General features: G+C 37.9%; 1 protein-coding gene across 1 annotated transcript in view; it reads left to right on the top strand.

The window, feature by feature from the left end:
* The window catches only part of gnav1 (guanine nucleotide binding protein (G protein) alpha v1), a 35,750-nt gene that overhangs the window by 7,101 nt on the left and 14,098 nt on the right, over positions 1 to 14,551 (top strand). The window contains exons 3-5 of the mRNA XM_048182744.1: positions 3,759 to 3,851; positions 4,780 to 4,940; positions 13,503 to 13,631. Coding sequence (XP_048038701.1) covers positions 3,759 to 3,851; positions 4,780 to 4,940; positions 13,503 to 13,631 — 383 coding nt within the window. The remainder of the gene's footprint in view (positions 1 to 3,758; positions 3,852 to 4,779; positions 4,941 to 13,502; positions 13,632 to 14,551) is intronic.

Here is a 14,551-nt window from a genome sequence, read left to right as displayed (position 1 = left end):
TCTGTTAAGCTGCTCATGACATTCCTGGAATTTTAGGAAGTTCTAACTTCAGGATTGTACTAGAATTATCTAGAATTTGTTGTTCTATGTTGCTTAAAAAGTTCTAGAACTCAAAAGTTCTGTAGATTCTTTAAAATAAATAGTGGATTCTAGAATTCCGAGAATAGTTTAACAAAAAATTAACATTCTATAATCATTTGCTCACCCAATCAGTCACCAAGCTTCAAGGAACACACACACAAAAAAGATCTTTTCAAGATTATATAAACCGCTTTTTTTCCATAGTAAAAGTATATTGTGACAAGAGACTTTTAAGCTTAAAAAAAAGCATTCTAAAATTGTTAAACCACATATATAATGATTTTTATACTGTAAAAACTGTATATTCTATCCGTTAACCCTAACCCTACCCCTAAACCTACCATCACAGAAAAGTTTTCACATTTTCAAATAACATCATATAAGATGATATATTAGCTTCTTCCCCTCATGGGGACCTCAAAATTTTGTCCCCATAACATAGGGAATACCTGAACCGCATATATATATATATATATATATATATATATATATATATATATATATATATATATATATATATATATATGAGCAATATCACACGAGTAGCCGTGCGATATGGCTGTATATCAGCACGCTGTGATTACCTACGGCACTCGGCCTGCGGCCTCGAGTGTGATATTGCGTTTATACAACAGTTCGACGGCACGAGTGTGTAAATAAATAAGAACAACAACGGAGTGTCTTTAAAACCCTCTTTTGTGCAGCACTACTTCCTTCCGCCACGGATTCAAATCTCAATTTGACAGTTGGACCAAGCCTCCGTTACTAATTCTAAAACGTCACTTCAGAACTAGTAACGAAGGAACGTTTCAAAACTCAAGTTGTCAGTTGAACCAAGCCTCCGTTACTAACTCTAAAACGTCACTTTAAACTAGTAACGAAGGAACGTTGAGTCGCTTCATTGAAACACATTGAATTTTGTACAGTATTAGAGAGAGCGAGAGCGAGAGAGAGAAGGCTATTACCTGTGTCTGGTATATTGCATTACATTCATTCTTCAAGTCGATGTCTATAATATTATATCCTTTATACAAGTCCGTTTGAATGTCCGCTGAGGAAAGCGATCTTTGTATTTGTCCTTTTCCGTAACATCCATTACACCACAGCGCTAAAACAACTTCCTTTTGCAAAAGTTCCTTTCAATTTAAAAGTCTCTTGTGCTTCACTGACTCTCCTGTAAAGTGTTGCCGCCATCTAATGGCGTATTAATGTAATGTTCACTCAATCCATATTACTTAATGGACATATTTATATAAAATCATATTTATTAACAATAATATTTAGAACAACAAATAAGCACAACTGTACAGTTCAGTCAAACAAAGCACTAGTAAAAAATTAGGTCACCATTTACGCTTGCATGTGGGTTTTACAAATATTTAACGAATGAAAAGGATTTTAAAGAGCTTGTGACAAAACCTCCTAACTCCATTGGATCCTCAAACTGTCAATCAAGCCTCACTAATCTGCCTCACCTCCTGAATAAAGTGCGCACGCAGTTTGGACATCTCCTCTGTGCAATGCAAAGGTAAATAAAGATCTGATGTTTGAAAAAAAATTGTAAAGCGTTTTCTTTACTCAAAAAAACCATATGTTTATAAAGTTTAATGTTTTACGTATTTGAAGAGCGGAGAAGAGTCTGATATGTCCCGTCTAGTTGTAGCCAATGTGCTATATAAGGATGTAACGTAACATTTATTATTATCAAATTTAATATAGCACAATTCGACTTGCTCTGGAACAAATAATACATTAATAAGACCAAAGATTGCCCGTTCTATGTACTCAAATTGAATTATGTCTCATGTTTAACCACTATAAGAGCCAGCGGCAAATCCCCGATGCACTGGCCGAGATGAAGCTGTTCTCGGCGGTTACAGAAGCACTGAACGGCCGCTGACGCACTCGAGCTCGCATCTCCGAAAACGTCAAAACAAATTGTAAAATAGGCGCTGTTATTAAATATGAGTCACATATTTCAGGTCTAAACAACTACATTCTCGCCTAAAAAACTATTAAAACTACAGTTCGTGGTACAAGAAGTAGTATTTGTAAAAATTACGGTTGATTTGATCGGCCGCCATGACGGTCACTTCAAGCGGAGTGATACAAACGGTGAAAAGGCAGTAGGAGTGCTGTTATCACTGAAATATCGCATGGCTATCAGCCAATCAGATTCGAGAACCAGACAGAACTGTTGTATAATATATATATATATATATATATATATATATATATATATATATATATATATATATATATATATATATATAAATATAATATTTAACATCTGATATATATATATCTACACCTCTGGTTAGATGCTTTGCACTTATCCTTTTCCACAAGAATAGTTTCATAGTTCTCAAGTGTGTGATTCACTCTTGAACTTTACCTCCTGTATTGCTCTAGTGCACTTTTTGTGTGTTTGCAACAACAGGAAATCAATAAAAGTGCATCATATATCCAAACCACAGAACGTTGGGCCCGCGCCCCCTTCATGAACACAGAAAGGCTTTTCGGCATTCGCTCTTCCCTGGAATGCTCTGTGCCTCTGATCTACGGTCCAGCAAACAAAAGCTGTTCAATAAAAGGCAGGAATGCGTTTGCTTTGGCCAGAGAGTTGGGGGCGGTAAAAGGGAAAGCATTTGAGCACAACAAGAGTGGACGGGTGGCTGAAAGTGTGAAAAGAGGAAGGCTTGAGTGCCGCACACGTGTATTGATTTTAGTGTTTTATAGTGTCATTTACCATATTTCCCTTCTTAAAAGACACTTCTGGTCTTACTGTGTACAATTAATAAAGAACGTATGTAATATGTATATGGTGTGTGTGTATGTATATGTGTATAAATAAATATATATATATATATATATATATATATATATATATATATATATATATATATATATATATATATATATATATATATAATGTGTGTATGTATATATGTGTATGTGTATATATATGCATACATGTGTATATAATAATATAATATAATGTATATGTGTGTAATGTGTTCAAAATGTATCATTATATAATATTTGTTTTAATATTTAAGCTGCATTTGTATTTACACATTTGTACATGCAGTAATACATTTAATATTTATATAAATGTTGCATTATGTATGTAAAATAGTTAATGTGTAATTTTGTGAGTAAGAGAAATAAATTATGGCAATCCTAAAACTGTACATCATTCCCATCTCTGTGAATTGTTCTCACCAAAAAGAAATGATCGACATTTCATAATTTATACCTGCATAATCGCATTGAGTTGCAGCTGAGCGTTAGATCGTCACGCAGCAGGGTCTGTCAGCTATAATGGCGCCCTGGTGAAGCCACTTCCTGTCACTCAGGTGGACGTGAAGACAAAGACAGAAACTAATCAAGCAGAAATTAATTCAGGAAATGTTCCAGTGACAGGAAGTGGATGTGTTTGGTTAGATGCACACACAAAGCGACTTGTTTCTGTCACAGATCAATTAAAAAGAGTTCTCGGGTAATGCTTTCATTTTTGGACGTTATTTGCATTTGAAGGGACAAAGTCATTGAGCCGACACCTGCCGATCACTAGAGAAGGAACTCAAAACTAGTAAGAATGGATATGCTAAGAATATAAATATCTTGTTTTGTTCTTATATAATTCATCTCTTTTCATATATCTACTGTTCCAGCCCGCAGTGTTGGATAACCTCCTGACCTCTATGAAGTTTGTCCTCCATGGAATGGGCGTCCTTCGAATCAACCTCGCCAACAGCAAGAACAAGGTCTGCGCTCGTCTCTTTCCATTCTACTGTTGATCAATATGTATGTGTGTATTTTTTAAAATTCATTTAAATATAATGTAATTTAAATATGAGATTTTTTTTGTAATTATATAATTAATAATTTATTATCAATAATAATAATAATAAATTATGTCTTAATTATGTACCGACATCTATATACAGGTCTAAACATGCATCTAGTGACCCAAAGTTAGCAAAGATGTCAGTGCCCCAGTTTAACTGGTATTCAGACTTTGTGTCCACGGTAAAGAAACATTGTTTCTGTTTTATTGTTTGCAGTACTTACAGGGTCCACTAGGTGGCGGCATCTTTTCAGAACTAGGGATGTGAGTGCAAACATACAGTCCAAACCAACCTGTCAGTCATTCAGTGGTGTGTTATTAGAATCCTCCCTCGGCTCCGGTGTGTTCCAGACGTGTGTCTCAAACAGTCATTATCTTGTTCCAGATGCACCCAATGAGGGTCGTCTGCTTTGATTATTAAATATGACTGTGGTGTAGGGTGGGCTTCATCAGGTCATGTGATAAGCACTGTATTGTAATTAGACAAATCAGGCCAATTGTTCTTTAGTAACAGTGCTAGAGATGTGCGTATGCGTTGGGTCACGCAAGCGGACCTTTGTTCTAGTTGTTTAAATGTTATGTTTTATGCATATAAAACATCCTTAACTTTAAATTTCCTTACTTAGCCAACCCCTAACTAGGTATAGATCATAAAGGGTTGACTAGTCATTCAAAATCTGACTAATTGAGCCACTAGATGGCTAGTTTTCAGCTAACAACATGCTAAGCTTTGACGGTTTGTGCTAAATAACATTTTAAGTTCCTAAAATTGAGAAAAGTTCTTGAAAAATTCTTCCCCGGACATACAAATGATGTATTTATCCATGTTTATGATATTTCTCCAGGTCCATGCTCACTCCGTTCTCTCGTGTGGCCGTTGTTTTGACGAAGACCAGATGCTGTTCCCGTTCATAGGCCACGCCCTCTGCTGTTTGTGGGCGGATCAGGGGGTGCGGTCGGCAGCAGTGCGTGGATACGAGTATGAACTCAATGACTCGGCACTATAGTGAGTAACACTTCTTTAATTAGGTTAACTAGTCACCATCGCTAATTAGACATTAGCGCTAATGCAGTTATTGGTGTGCAATTGCTCAGCTTGTTTTTTGACCATGAGTTGATATTAGGATAATCTAATATTAGACTAGATATCCTAGAATATATTCTTAGAGGCTTGTCGTTCAAGTGCCTGATGTTTGGCTGTGATTTATAGACCTTATGTAGCCCCGCCCCTTTTCAGCACTGCGCTCCCGTAAAAAAACAGAAGTTCAAAGACATAATTCTAAAGATGGCCGCATAAGGTCTGTAACTTTGTGATGTTGCGCAAGATTCGATACTAAACATGGTCAAAGAAAATTCATTTTATATATGTTTTCAAAATGTTGAAAATGTTTAACTCAGCCGTCCAATCACAGTTGAGGAGGGGCGGGACAAATACCAACTGAACTGAATCCTCAAGTGAAAAAAACACTGCGCCGTCGAAGCGCTGTCAGGCGCCCACAACTAGGTGTTTTCAAAAGAGCGCCTGGCATTTTAGCTGGCTAAACATGCTTTGGTGGACACATGGCCTTAACCTCTGTTGTTGTTTTTTCAGTTAGCCTCCATAGAGTACCTCAGAGATGACGTGTTTTTGTAGGCAAAACCCAGAAGCGAGTTAGCATTTTAGGACTTCCGGTTCCATCGCCCTAAAGTCTTTGGGTTTTTTGAATGGGTCTTTGCTAAATCACCTGAAATAAGGTTTGTGGTTAACAAAGCCTCTAAATTTTTTCACGTTTTGATCTATGACATAAAACACACCAGTTATAACCCGCTTGTGACTTTTTAAACATTTATTGTGTCTTAAAAACGGCGGTTGCTAACAAGTTGCTAAAAGGGACTACTTCCTTTGGTGGGGACTTTAGACGTCATCATGACAAACAGGACATTTGGACAGCATTTCTCATGAAAAAGTGGATAAGTATTCATACACAGCGCAGATCATAATCGGCAAACATGTTTTTAAATAAAGTTGTTTTCTAAATACAGTTTGAGGAAGCTTGGTGGTGGTGACGTAGAGCCGCGACCATGGTGTGCTGTAGTCCGTTTATAGCCTACTGTTAGCCTTTTATATGTGACGACTTTATTTATGCTTCAAAATCTATAAATGTTGTGTTAACTTGTAAAGATTATCTTGATAGAAAAAACGTGTAAGTGTCATAACCCTTTGTTAAACACAGAGCTTATTTTTAGCGATTTTCAAAAAGTCTATGGAAAAAATGCATTGGCTTTCGATCGAGGGAACGCGTGCGCCACTAACTTCCGGGTAGGCCTACAAAAACACGTAATCTCTGAGGTACTCTATTGTGATCTTTCAGTTAGCCTTCTGTTTTCAGTCAGTTTTATTTTAGTTAGTCTCCATTTTTTTTTCCAGTTAGCTTCCTCTTTTTTTTTTTTCTTTTTTTTCTCCTGTTAGCCTTCAGTGTTTTGGTGGTTAAGAAAGCTCTCTTGACTAGCTAGTTAAGCTAACACAATAACGCATTAAGCTTTTGATCAGGCCTTGAGCAAAGAGGTTACAGACCATGAGACCGGAATGGGCCCCCTAAACGCTTAGCATCTCATTTGAATACATTTAACCATGCTCAAATAGGCCAATCATAATCTGTAAAAAGTCATGAATGTTTTATTCTAATCTAATTGGTCATTTGACACGGGTGCTGACCCCTAAATCTGTCTCTTTTTCGGTAAACATTCCATGTGCGGTGAGGAAATTTACAGACCTTTTAAGTAAAACGATTCCTTGAAATTGTCTTATATTATTTTTCTGAATGCGTTAAAGATCGTGAGCACAGATTACGTCATTCATGTTCAGTTATTGACAAGCTTTTATCTCCTGAAGACTTAATCCTGAAAGTTCAATCATTATTCAGTGATTTATTGATTTCCTAGCACTTTTGCACAGGTTTCCCAGTGCTCCCTGATACAGTTTCCGTAGGCTTCATGTGGGTGTAATGGAACTGATGTGCGACTGCCACTCTTGAGCCATAATGGCCGCTGATCTGCGCCTCGATCCGACACTCCCACTGTGAATAATGGCTGATTAGTGAGATATTCATACAGTGAATTGTGTAATTACGTATGTGTGTGTGACAGCAAACTAAAACACCAGGAGGCTGATTATTTAAATGAAACAGAGAGGGTCACCCATGTCGCAGACGTGTGTTGTATGCCACAGCGAATGAACCTCAAACGCCGCAGCGAGGTGTGTGTGTGTGTGTGTAGCTCATGAACGGCAATTAGAAAACAGTCAAACCTCAAAGCCAACAGCTTTTGCCAGTTGATATATATATATATCCTGCAATGCTTTCTGGGACGTCACACAATGGAGGTTTGACATGATAGCTTGTCTCTTTGATTAGCACGCAGGACACCTAGAGAACATTGGAAAGAATGAGGAAAAGGTGGTTGTGGTTGTGGTATGTGGTTGAAGTTATCCATACCGAATGTGTTTGACATCGAAACCCACACAAGCCTCTACTGAATTCTACTGAATTCCCACACATGTGCACATAAGTGTGTACTTATCTGTAGTTTAGGAAAAGTGATCCCAAAAAGTGAATTTAAAGTAATAATTATATTAAGTTATGTTATTGATTTCATTATATTATTCATTTTATTAGTAGTAGTTCTATTAGTAGTAGTTGTAGTAGCGTTAGAGTGTGTGTGTGTGTGTGTGTGTGTGTGTGAGAGAAAAATTGACTGACCGGTACTAATGCCCCCTGTTGGCCTCTGGGGCACCTTCAGACGCTTCAGTCAATAACACGCTTGTCACCAGGAGCAACTACATTACTATCACCATGACAGTTACGGCACTTACGTATTTGAGTTGCGGTTTGCAGAGTTTAAAACGGACACACACACACACAACGCAATGACAAATTACTCTAAAAAGTATTCAAATTTAACTTAATTTTAGAATAAGCATAAAAATGCCAGTGACTTAAATGAATTAAATGAAACGTAGCTCAGTTTTCTGCACAGATATTCACTAAAAAACTGTTCCTCTGTGTCGTACTGTAGCTCTCGCTCTCCAGGTTTAAAAATCTTTCCTCCCAAGCTGTCATGTCGCACCTGCAGGGCTCCATCACCCATCCTCACACACACACAGAGACACACATATTCTCTTGTTAAAGGTCAGATTTATCAGAGGGCATTTCCATCGTCTTCGAGGCCAAGTCGAAGCTCCTCACCTGTTCATATCTTGCATCCGTCTTGCGAAAACTCTTTTCATTTGTGCCTTTCATCCGTTCTCATTTGCTTTCACTCGCTATTCTAAATTCTTCACAAAAACCTCGGCCCTAAAACCCCAGCCAGCGTCGTTTCACGAAATTCAATTGTGTGAAAAAATAGATCAGAAATAGAGTGAGGAGACGAGTTACTTCAGAGAGAAGATGGAAAGGATTTTTGGTGAGAGGTCAAAGTGGTGTCAAATCAATCCGAAAGTTAAAGTATATAAAACACCAGAAGAGGTTTTGTTAAAAATGCTTAAAAATGTCTCACTGCCTAGGAGAAACCAGGCTGGACCAGTTTTGGAAAGGAATATATCATCTAAAAATGACCCTTTTTTTCTTCTGTAGGACATAAAAAGACATTTCGAATGATGTTCATGCTGCACTTTTCCATACAACAAAAGAATACAGTGAGATTCGGCTACCTACAAATCAATTGCCTTTAGATTAGACACGTTAATGACCTTAATGATCAGCTTGGACCAGCTAAAAACCATTGGAAGCTGGTTTTAATTGTGCAGGGGCTATAAAGAAAACACTATTTCTGGAGTTTATAGCTGGTAAAGTTTGCGAGGGTCAAATCATTCCAAAGGTTAAAGTATATCTTACAAAATGTCAGAAGAGGTTTTCAGATGTTTAAAAAAAACTTCAAAATGTCACATTGCGTAGGAGAAACCAGGCTGGACCAGTCTGGAAAAGGAATAGATTACCCATAAATTACCCTAAAGATGTTTTTTTTTTTTTTTTTTTTTTCCACAAAAGACATTTCAAGTGATCTTCACGCTGCTCTTTTCCATACAACAAAAGAATACAGTGAGATTGGCTACCTACAAATTGATTCCCTTCAGATTAGACCAGCTAATGATCTTAAAGGTCATCTTGGACCAGCTAAAAAAAAAAACATCAAAAGCTGGTTTTAGCTTGTTTTTATTGTGCTGGGTCTTCATAGAAAACACTATTTCTGGAGTCTATAGCTGGCAAAGTTAGCTCCTGCCTTTCCCTAAGGAGCGTCAGAGAGATAGACAGATTCACAGCGACAGGGCCTTTGCGTCCCGCTGGGAATTGAAGGCCAGCAGCGAGTGGAAGTTGCATCCTGATGCACGTAAGGACATGTCTGTCATACGCACCCAGACGTGCCTAAAGAAACACACCTCGCACTTATGTGCTTACAGTCTATGTTCAGGCCTGAGGTGTCCAGAGTTGTGTGTTCATCTCTGCCTTGGAGCGTGTTGTGCCGCCCAGGGGGTTTACAAGATCAGACTCAGCTGGAATGCCAAGGAATCGCATTGGCACTGAGGATGGAGTGTTGTGTTGTGTGTCTGTTTTGCTGTCGCTAAAACCAGAAACACACACTGCGCAAGTACACAATTTTGTTTTTAATGCATATAATGTGCATTGTAAGTTTACTGTGGCAGAAAGAAATGTGCTCAATGGTTTTTTTGTTGTTAATAAAGCTGAAATAAAATAAAAATATTAGATGAAAATCGAATGACAAATGTTATCTTGGTGCTAACACCTCTTGCTTTAGAGCTGCGAAAGTGAGAATCCAGTGCGTACATTTCAGTACTCGTGTGCAAAAGAGTTTCCTTCAAGTATCTGCGGTTACACCATGTGTTGTTCATCTATCTAGCAAAACCATGTCATAAATGAGTGAAACTTTAGCTTGTTAAGCTACAAGCTAAAGTAGTTTCTGCGACACTGCTACTGTTATGATGGAGCAACAAGAGTATCTTGCTGAGAAAGTTAAACATTGGTCAAGCTAGTACTCTTTTGTAAAAATAGTTAACTATTTTAAAAGATACAAAAAAGTAGGTAACTTAAGTTAAATTTAGTTGAAAACAAGAACATAGTCAAGAGCTAGATATAAAAAGTGACAGTTTAGCTAACTTTAACTTTCTCAGCAAGATTCTCTTCAAACCTTAGCTTGCTAGCTATAAGCTACTTGTCATTTAAGCTAGTACTCTTTTGAAAAAGTAGCCACCCAATAAGCCACTAACAAAAAGTATTGAACTTAAGCTGTAGAGGTGCATCTCAATAAATTAGAATGTTGTGGAAAAGTTCATTTATTTCAGTAATTCAACTCAAATTGTGGAACTCGTGTATTAAATAAATTGGGTCTGGTAAATTGGGTCTTTCTCTTGATAATACCCCATAGATTCTCTATGGGTTTCAGGGCAGGCGAGTTTGCTGGCCAATCAAGCTCCGTAACACCATGGTCAGTGAACCAGCTTTTGGTACCTTTGGCAGTGTGGGCAGGTGCCAAATCCTGCTGGAAAATGAAATCAGCATCTCCATATAGCTTGTCAGCAGAAGGAAGCATGAAGTGCTCTAAAATTTCCTGGTAGATGGCTGCGTTGACTGGACTTCAGAAAACACAGTGGACCAACACCAGCAGATGACATGGCAGCCCAAATCATCACTGACTGTGGAAACTTCACACTGGACTTCAAACAACATGGTTTCTGTGCTTTATCACTCTTCCTCCAGACTCTGGGACCTTGCAAAATTTACTTTTATCTGAAAAGAGGACTTTGGACCAGTGAGCAACAGTCCAGTTCTTTTTCTCCTTAGCCCAGGTAAGATGCTTCTGACGTTGTCTTTGGTTCAGAAGTGTCTTGGTACGTGAAATGTGACAGTTGTAGCCCATTTCCTGAAGACGTCTGTGTGTGGTGGCTCTTGATGTGGTGGCTCTTGATGCACTGACTCCAGCTTCAGTACACTCCTTTTGAAGCTCTCCTAAGTTCTTAAATCGGCTTCGCCTGACAATCTTCTCAAGCCTGCGGTCATTCCTTTCACTTGTACACCTTTTCCTACCACACTTTTTCCTTCCAGTCAACTTTCCATGAATATGCTTTGGCACAGCACTCTGCGAACAGCCAGCTCTTTTAGCAGTGACCCTCTGTGACCCTCATTGTAGAGGGTCTTGATGATCATCTTCTGGACAACTGTCAGCAGACTTCCCCATGACTGTTGTTGGGATTACTGATCTAAACCCAGTATTTATACCCTGAGAATGGTCATTTAATAGAACTTGAAATTAAATATTCTAATAATTTGAGACACTGATTTTTTTATTTTATTTTGTTGAGCAGCAAGCTGTAATCATCAAAATGAAATATTTTACTTTGTCTAATACATCTAGAATCTATTTAAGTTTTACTTTTTGAATTAAATTACAGGGGGAAAAAAAATAACTTTTTCATGATATTCTAATTTATTGAGATGCACCTGTATTTAGTCGAAAACATGAACATAGTCAGTAGGTAGCTATAAAGGCCCTGGTATAATTCATTTTCCGCGTTTCGCTCGTCTCACGCACAGCTTTGGCCATGAGTGCGGAAAGACGCGTTCAGCACTTGCGTGCTATATCTAGTGGACTATGTTTTCGAGAGCTCAAGTGCTTAGCGATTTGTGTTAGTATACTGCTAGCAAAAAATAGCTAACTGCGTTGAAGCTGAAATGCTAAATACTAAAATGACATTCGAAATCGCGTACTGCATTTGAATTTGAATTTACTTTGCGACTGTTTAAAAAAGTATTCTTTTATATATGATAAATATAGATGGTATGAATGAAATTCGGACATACTACATCCGCCATGTTGTTACTGTCACGTGACCTACCAGCATCAGTTGTGTCACTTCACTTCCATTCATAAATCCCCTCTTGTGGCCTCACGGGATAGCAAATTGTCCAGTGGACATTCGGGGACTTTTCGCCTACTGTTTTTCGAATACTACGTATTCGGACATGCTCTTTTGGCGTACTGTTTTTTTTTCCCCATACTATATAGTTTGAATATAGTTTGATTTCGGATGCAGCAAGACTCATTGCACTTGGATGACAACAGTTTATGCTAATGATGGCATAGCATCCCTTGCAGCAACAGTGCGAAAACAACACATACTTTTTAGCATGCAACAGTGTGAAATCAAGCTCTGACGTACTAGCATATAGCGCAACCTGGTCTTTCTTCTGTTGGCATGAACAGAATGATAAAAGGGTCTTATCAGTGCAGGAAAAGATGCCTCACACACTCTTAATCAGAAACTATGGCAGTTGTCAGAGGTTATTGCTTCAGAACTGTGTTTATGTGTGTGTTTGTCTAATTCTCTCTCCAGGGTGCTTCACCTCCTGTGAGGTGTGTATATTGCTACGTAGCACACACTCCCAGATAATCCCTCTCTTTAGCACAGCCGCGTACAGAAATCCCCCACAGGTTTGCTTATACCGTATCATGCTGTATTTATATTCATGGTGGTAATTAGCATGCGCCGTGTTTTCCCCCGGGCCGGCCTTATCGCCACTGCAGCCGCTAACCGCAGTCAGAGGTAAAGCTGCTTACCTAGACAATTTAAGACGGCCCTTAAGGACAGGGCTTTTCCCACAGAGACCCGATTATAGGAGGTGAGGTGAAGAGACGCGTCACTCCCAAACCTCTTTTTTTTCTTCTTCTTTTTTTTTTTTTACCGACAGGTTCCTGGAGTTGGTCCGTAAAACCGGCTGGTATCAAACCAGGAACTGGTTGGAGCGGGATAATATCCGCCATGTAAAGCTTTCTCAGTCTGGTTACGCTAACACAAAACAAACTAGATTGCAGGGATGCACAATATATCTCTACCATATCGGTACACTCAAAGTTCATCTTTAAAAACAGAAATAATTTAATAACTGTTAAATGTAATCTTTAACAAATCTGAAAATTAATATTCATTTTTCATGCTGTACGTTATATATATTTTTGTGATGCTAAATTCACTTGTATGATTTAAAACATTATTGATAAAACGTTTTTATTTAATGATTCTCTTTTTATTATTATTATTTTTTATTATTATTATTAGAAAACTTAAAATTAGAACGGTTGCCTTGGCAACTAACTAAAATAAGTGTAAGAACTAAAATGACTAAAAATAAAACTGAAATAAAGGTAAATTAAAGACACAAAAACTAAAAAAACAAAACGACTAAAACCTAAACTAAAATTAAAATGAAAACAGAAACTATAAAAATAAAAGCTAATTCAAAATATGTATGAAAACTGTAATAGTATATACATAATACTAAAATAACACAGATTTTGACAATATGGGAAAAAAAATATAATATTGACCATTTATCAGTTTAGCGGTCATAACATGAAAATAATTATCGGCTTATGAGACTGTTTCACGGAACCTCTGGCCAAGAACTAGTTCCATTTTGGTGGAAAATGAGTTTCAGGAAGTCAAAATTGTGACTGTAATTTTTGTTGTAAAGTGTCAATTTGTAAAACCTTTTCTATCTATATGTCTCTCTGTCTCCAGTTTTTTTGAGAACATGGGCAGGATCATCGCTACCGACTACATGCCGACAGAAACGGACGTTCTCAGAGTCCGACTGAGAACCACAGGAGTGATCGAGACTCAGTTCAAAGTCAAACACCTGGTCTTCAGGTAATCAGTCTCTTTATTTGCCTTTTTTACCACAACTTTTGGTACAAAATACGACACAGTTATTTTTACGAGTAGTTGTAGACTTTGTAAACGACTCTTGGTACTGCTCTCAGTTCTGTTAATCATCAGACAGATCAAATAGCCTTTGTTCTTTCGTTTTCAGTTGAAGTTAATCTAAAACAGTGGTTTCCAAACTTTTTACAGTCGCATACCTCCTGAAGCATTAAACGTCCTTCTGCGTACCCCCTCTCTTCCACTTAGACTGCTGCAGTCACACCTTTTCCATTTAAGGGACGATATTCTCTGCCTTAAAGGGGACACATCGTGAAAATCTGACTTTTTTCATGTTTAAGTGCTATAATTGGATCTCCGGTGCATCTACCAACACAGAAAATGTGAAAAAGGACAACCCAGTAACTTTGTTTTGGCAAGCCTTTCTCTGCAAGAATGTGAAAAAACAAGCCACTTGTGAAATAGGAAGGGGATCTTATTATAATATTACCGCCCCTTAATCTGCACGTTTCCACCCACGGTGCCGTCATTTTGTTTTCACAAGCAAAAACGATGTACCAGTTCTAACCCCATGGCAAACGTTTGAGCAAAGCATGCTAACTGTTCTGTCATTGGCTGCACAGAACACTATTTAGAGTCTTGTTAACTTAGATAACCTGCAAGTTGACCCTGGGAAGCTCGATTGCTAAAAAGGAGCATTTCTGTCCGAGCGATATTTTGTAAAAAAATATTAGACCATTCTCAGCATTTGATAGCAATTATAAACGCTAGCCTGGTGTGTATGGTATGTATAGTGGGCGTCCATACGGGTTTTGCACAAAAGATTAACATGACGGTGCATGTTAGTTGATGCTAGTTCAACTCCACAGCAACTACATAAATTTATCCACTAACTGTTCAGAAACATC

Source organism: Megalobrama amblycephala, linkage group LG2, assembly GCF_018812025.1.
Source record: "Megalobrama amblycephala isolate DHTTF-2021 linkage group LG2, ASM1881202v1, whole genome shotgun sequence".
In the NCBI taxonomy this organism is placed as follows: domain Eukaryota; kingdom Metazoa; phylum Chordata; class Actinopteri; order Cypriniformes; family Xenocyprididae; genus Megalobrama; species Megalobrama amblycephala.
The sequence above is the reverse complement of the archived record's forward strand: the minus strand, read 5'-3'. Positions and strand labels throughout refer to the sequence as shown.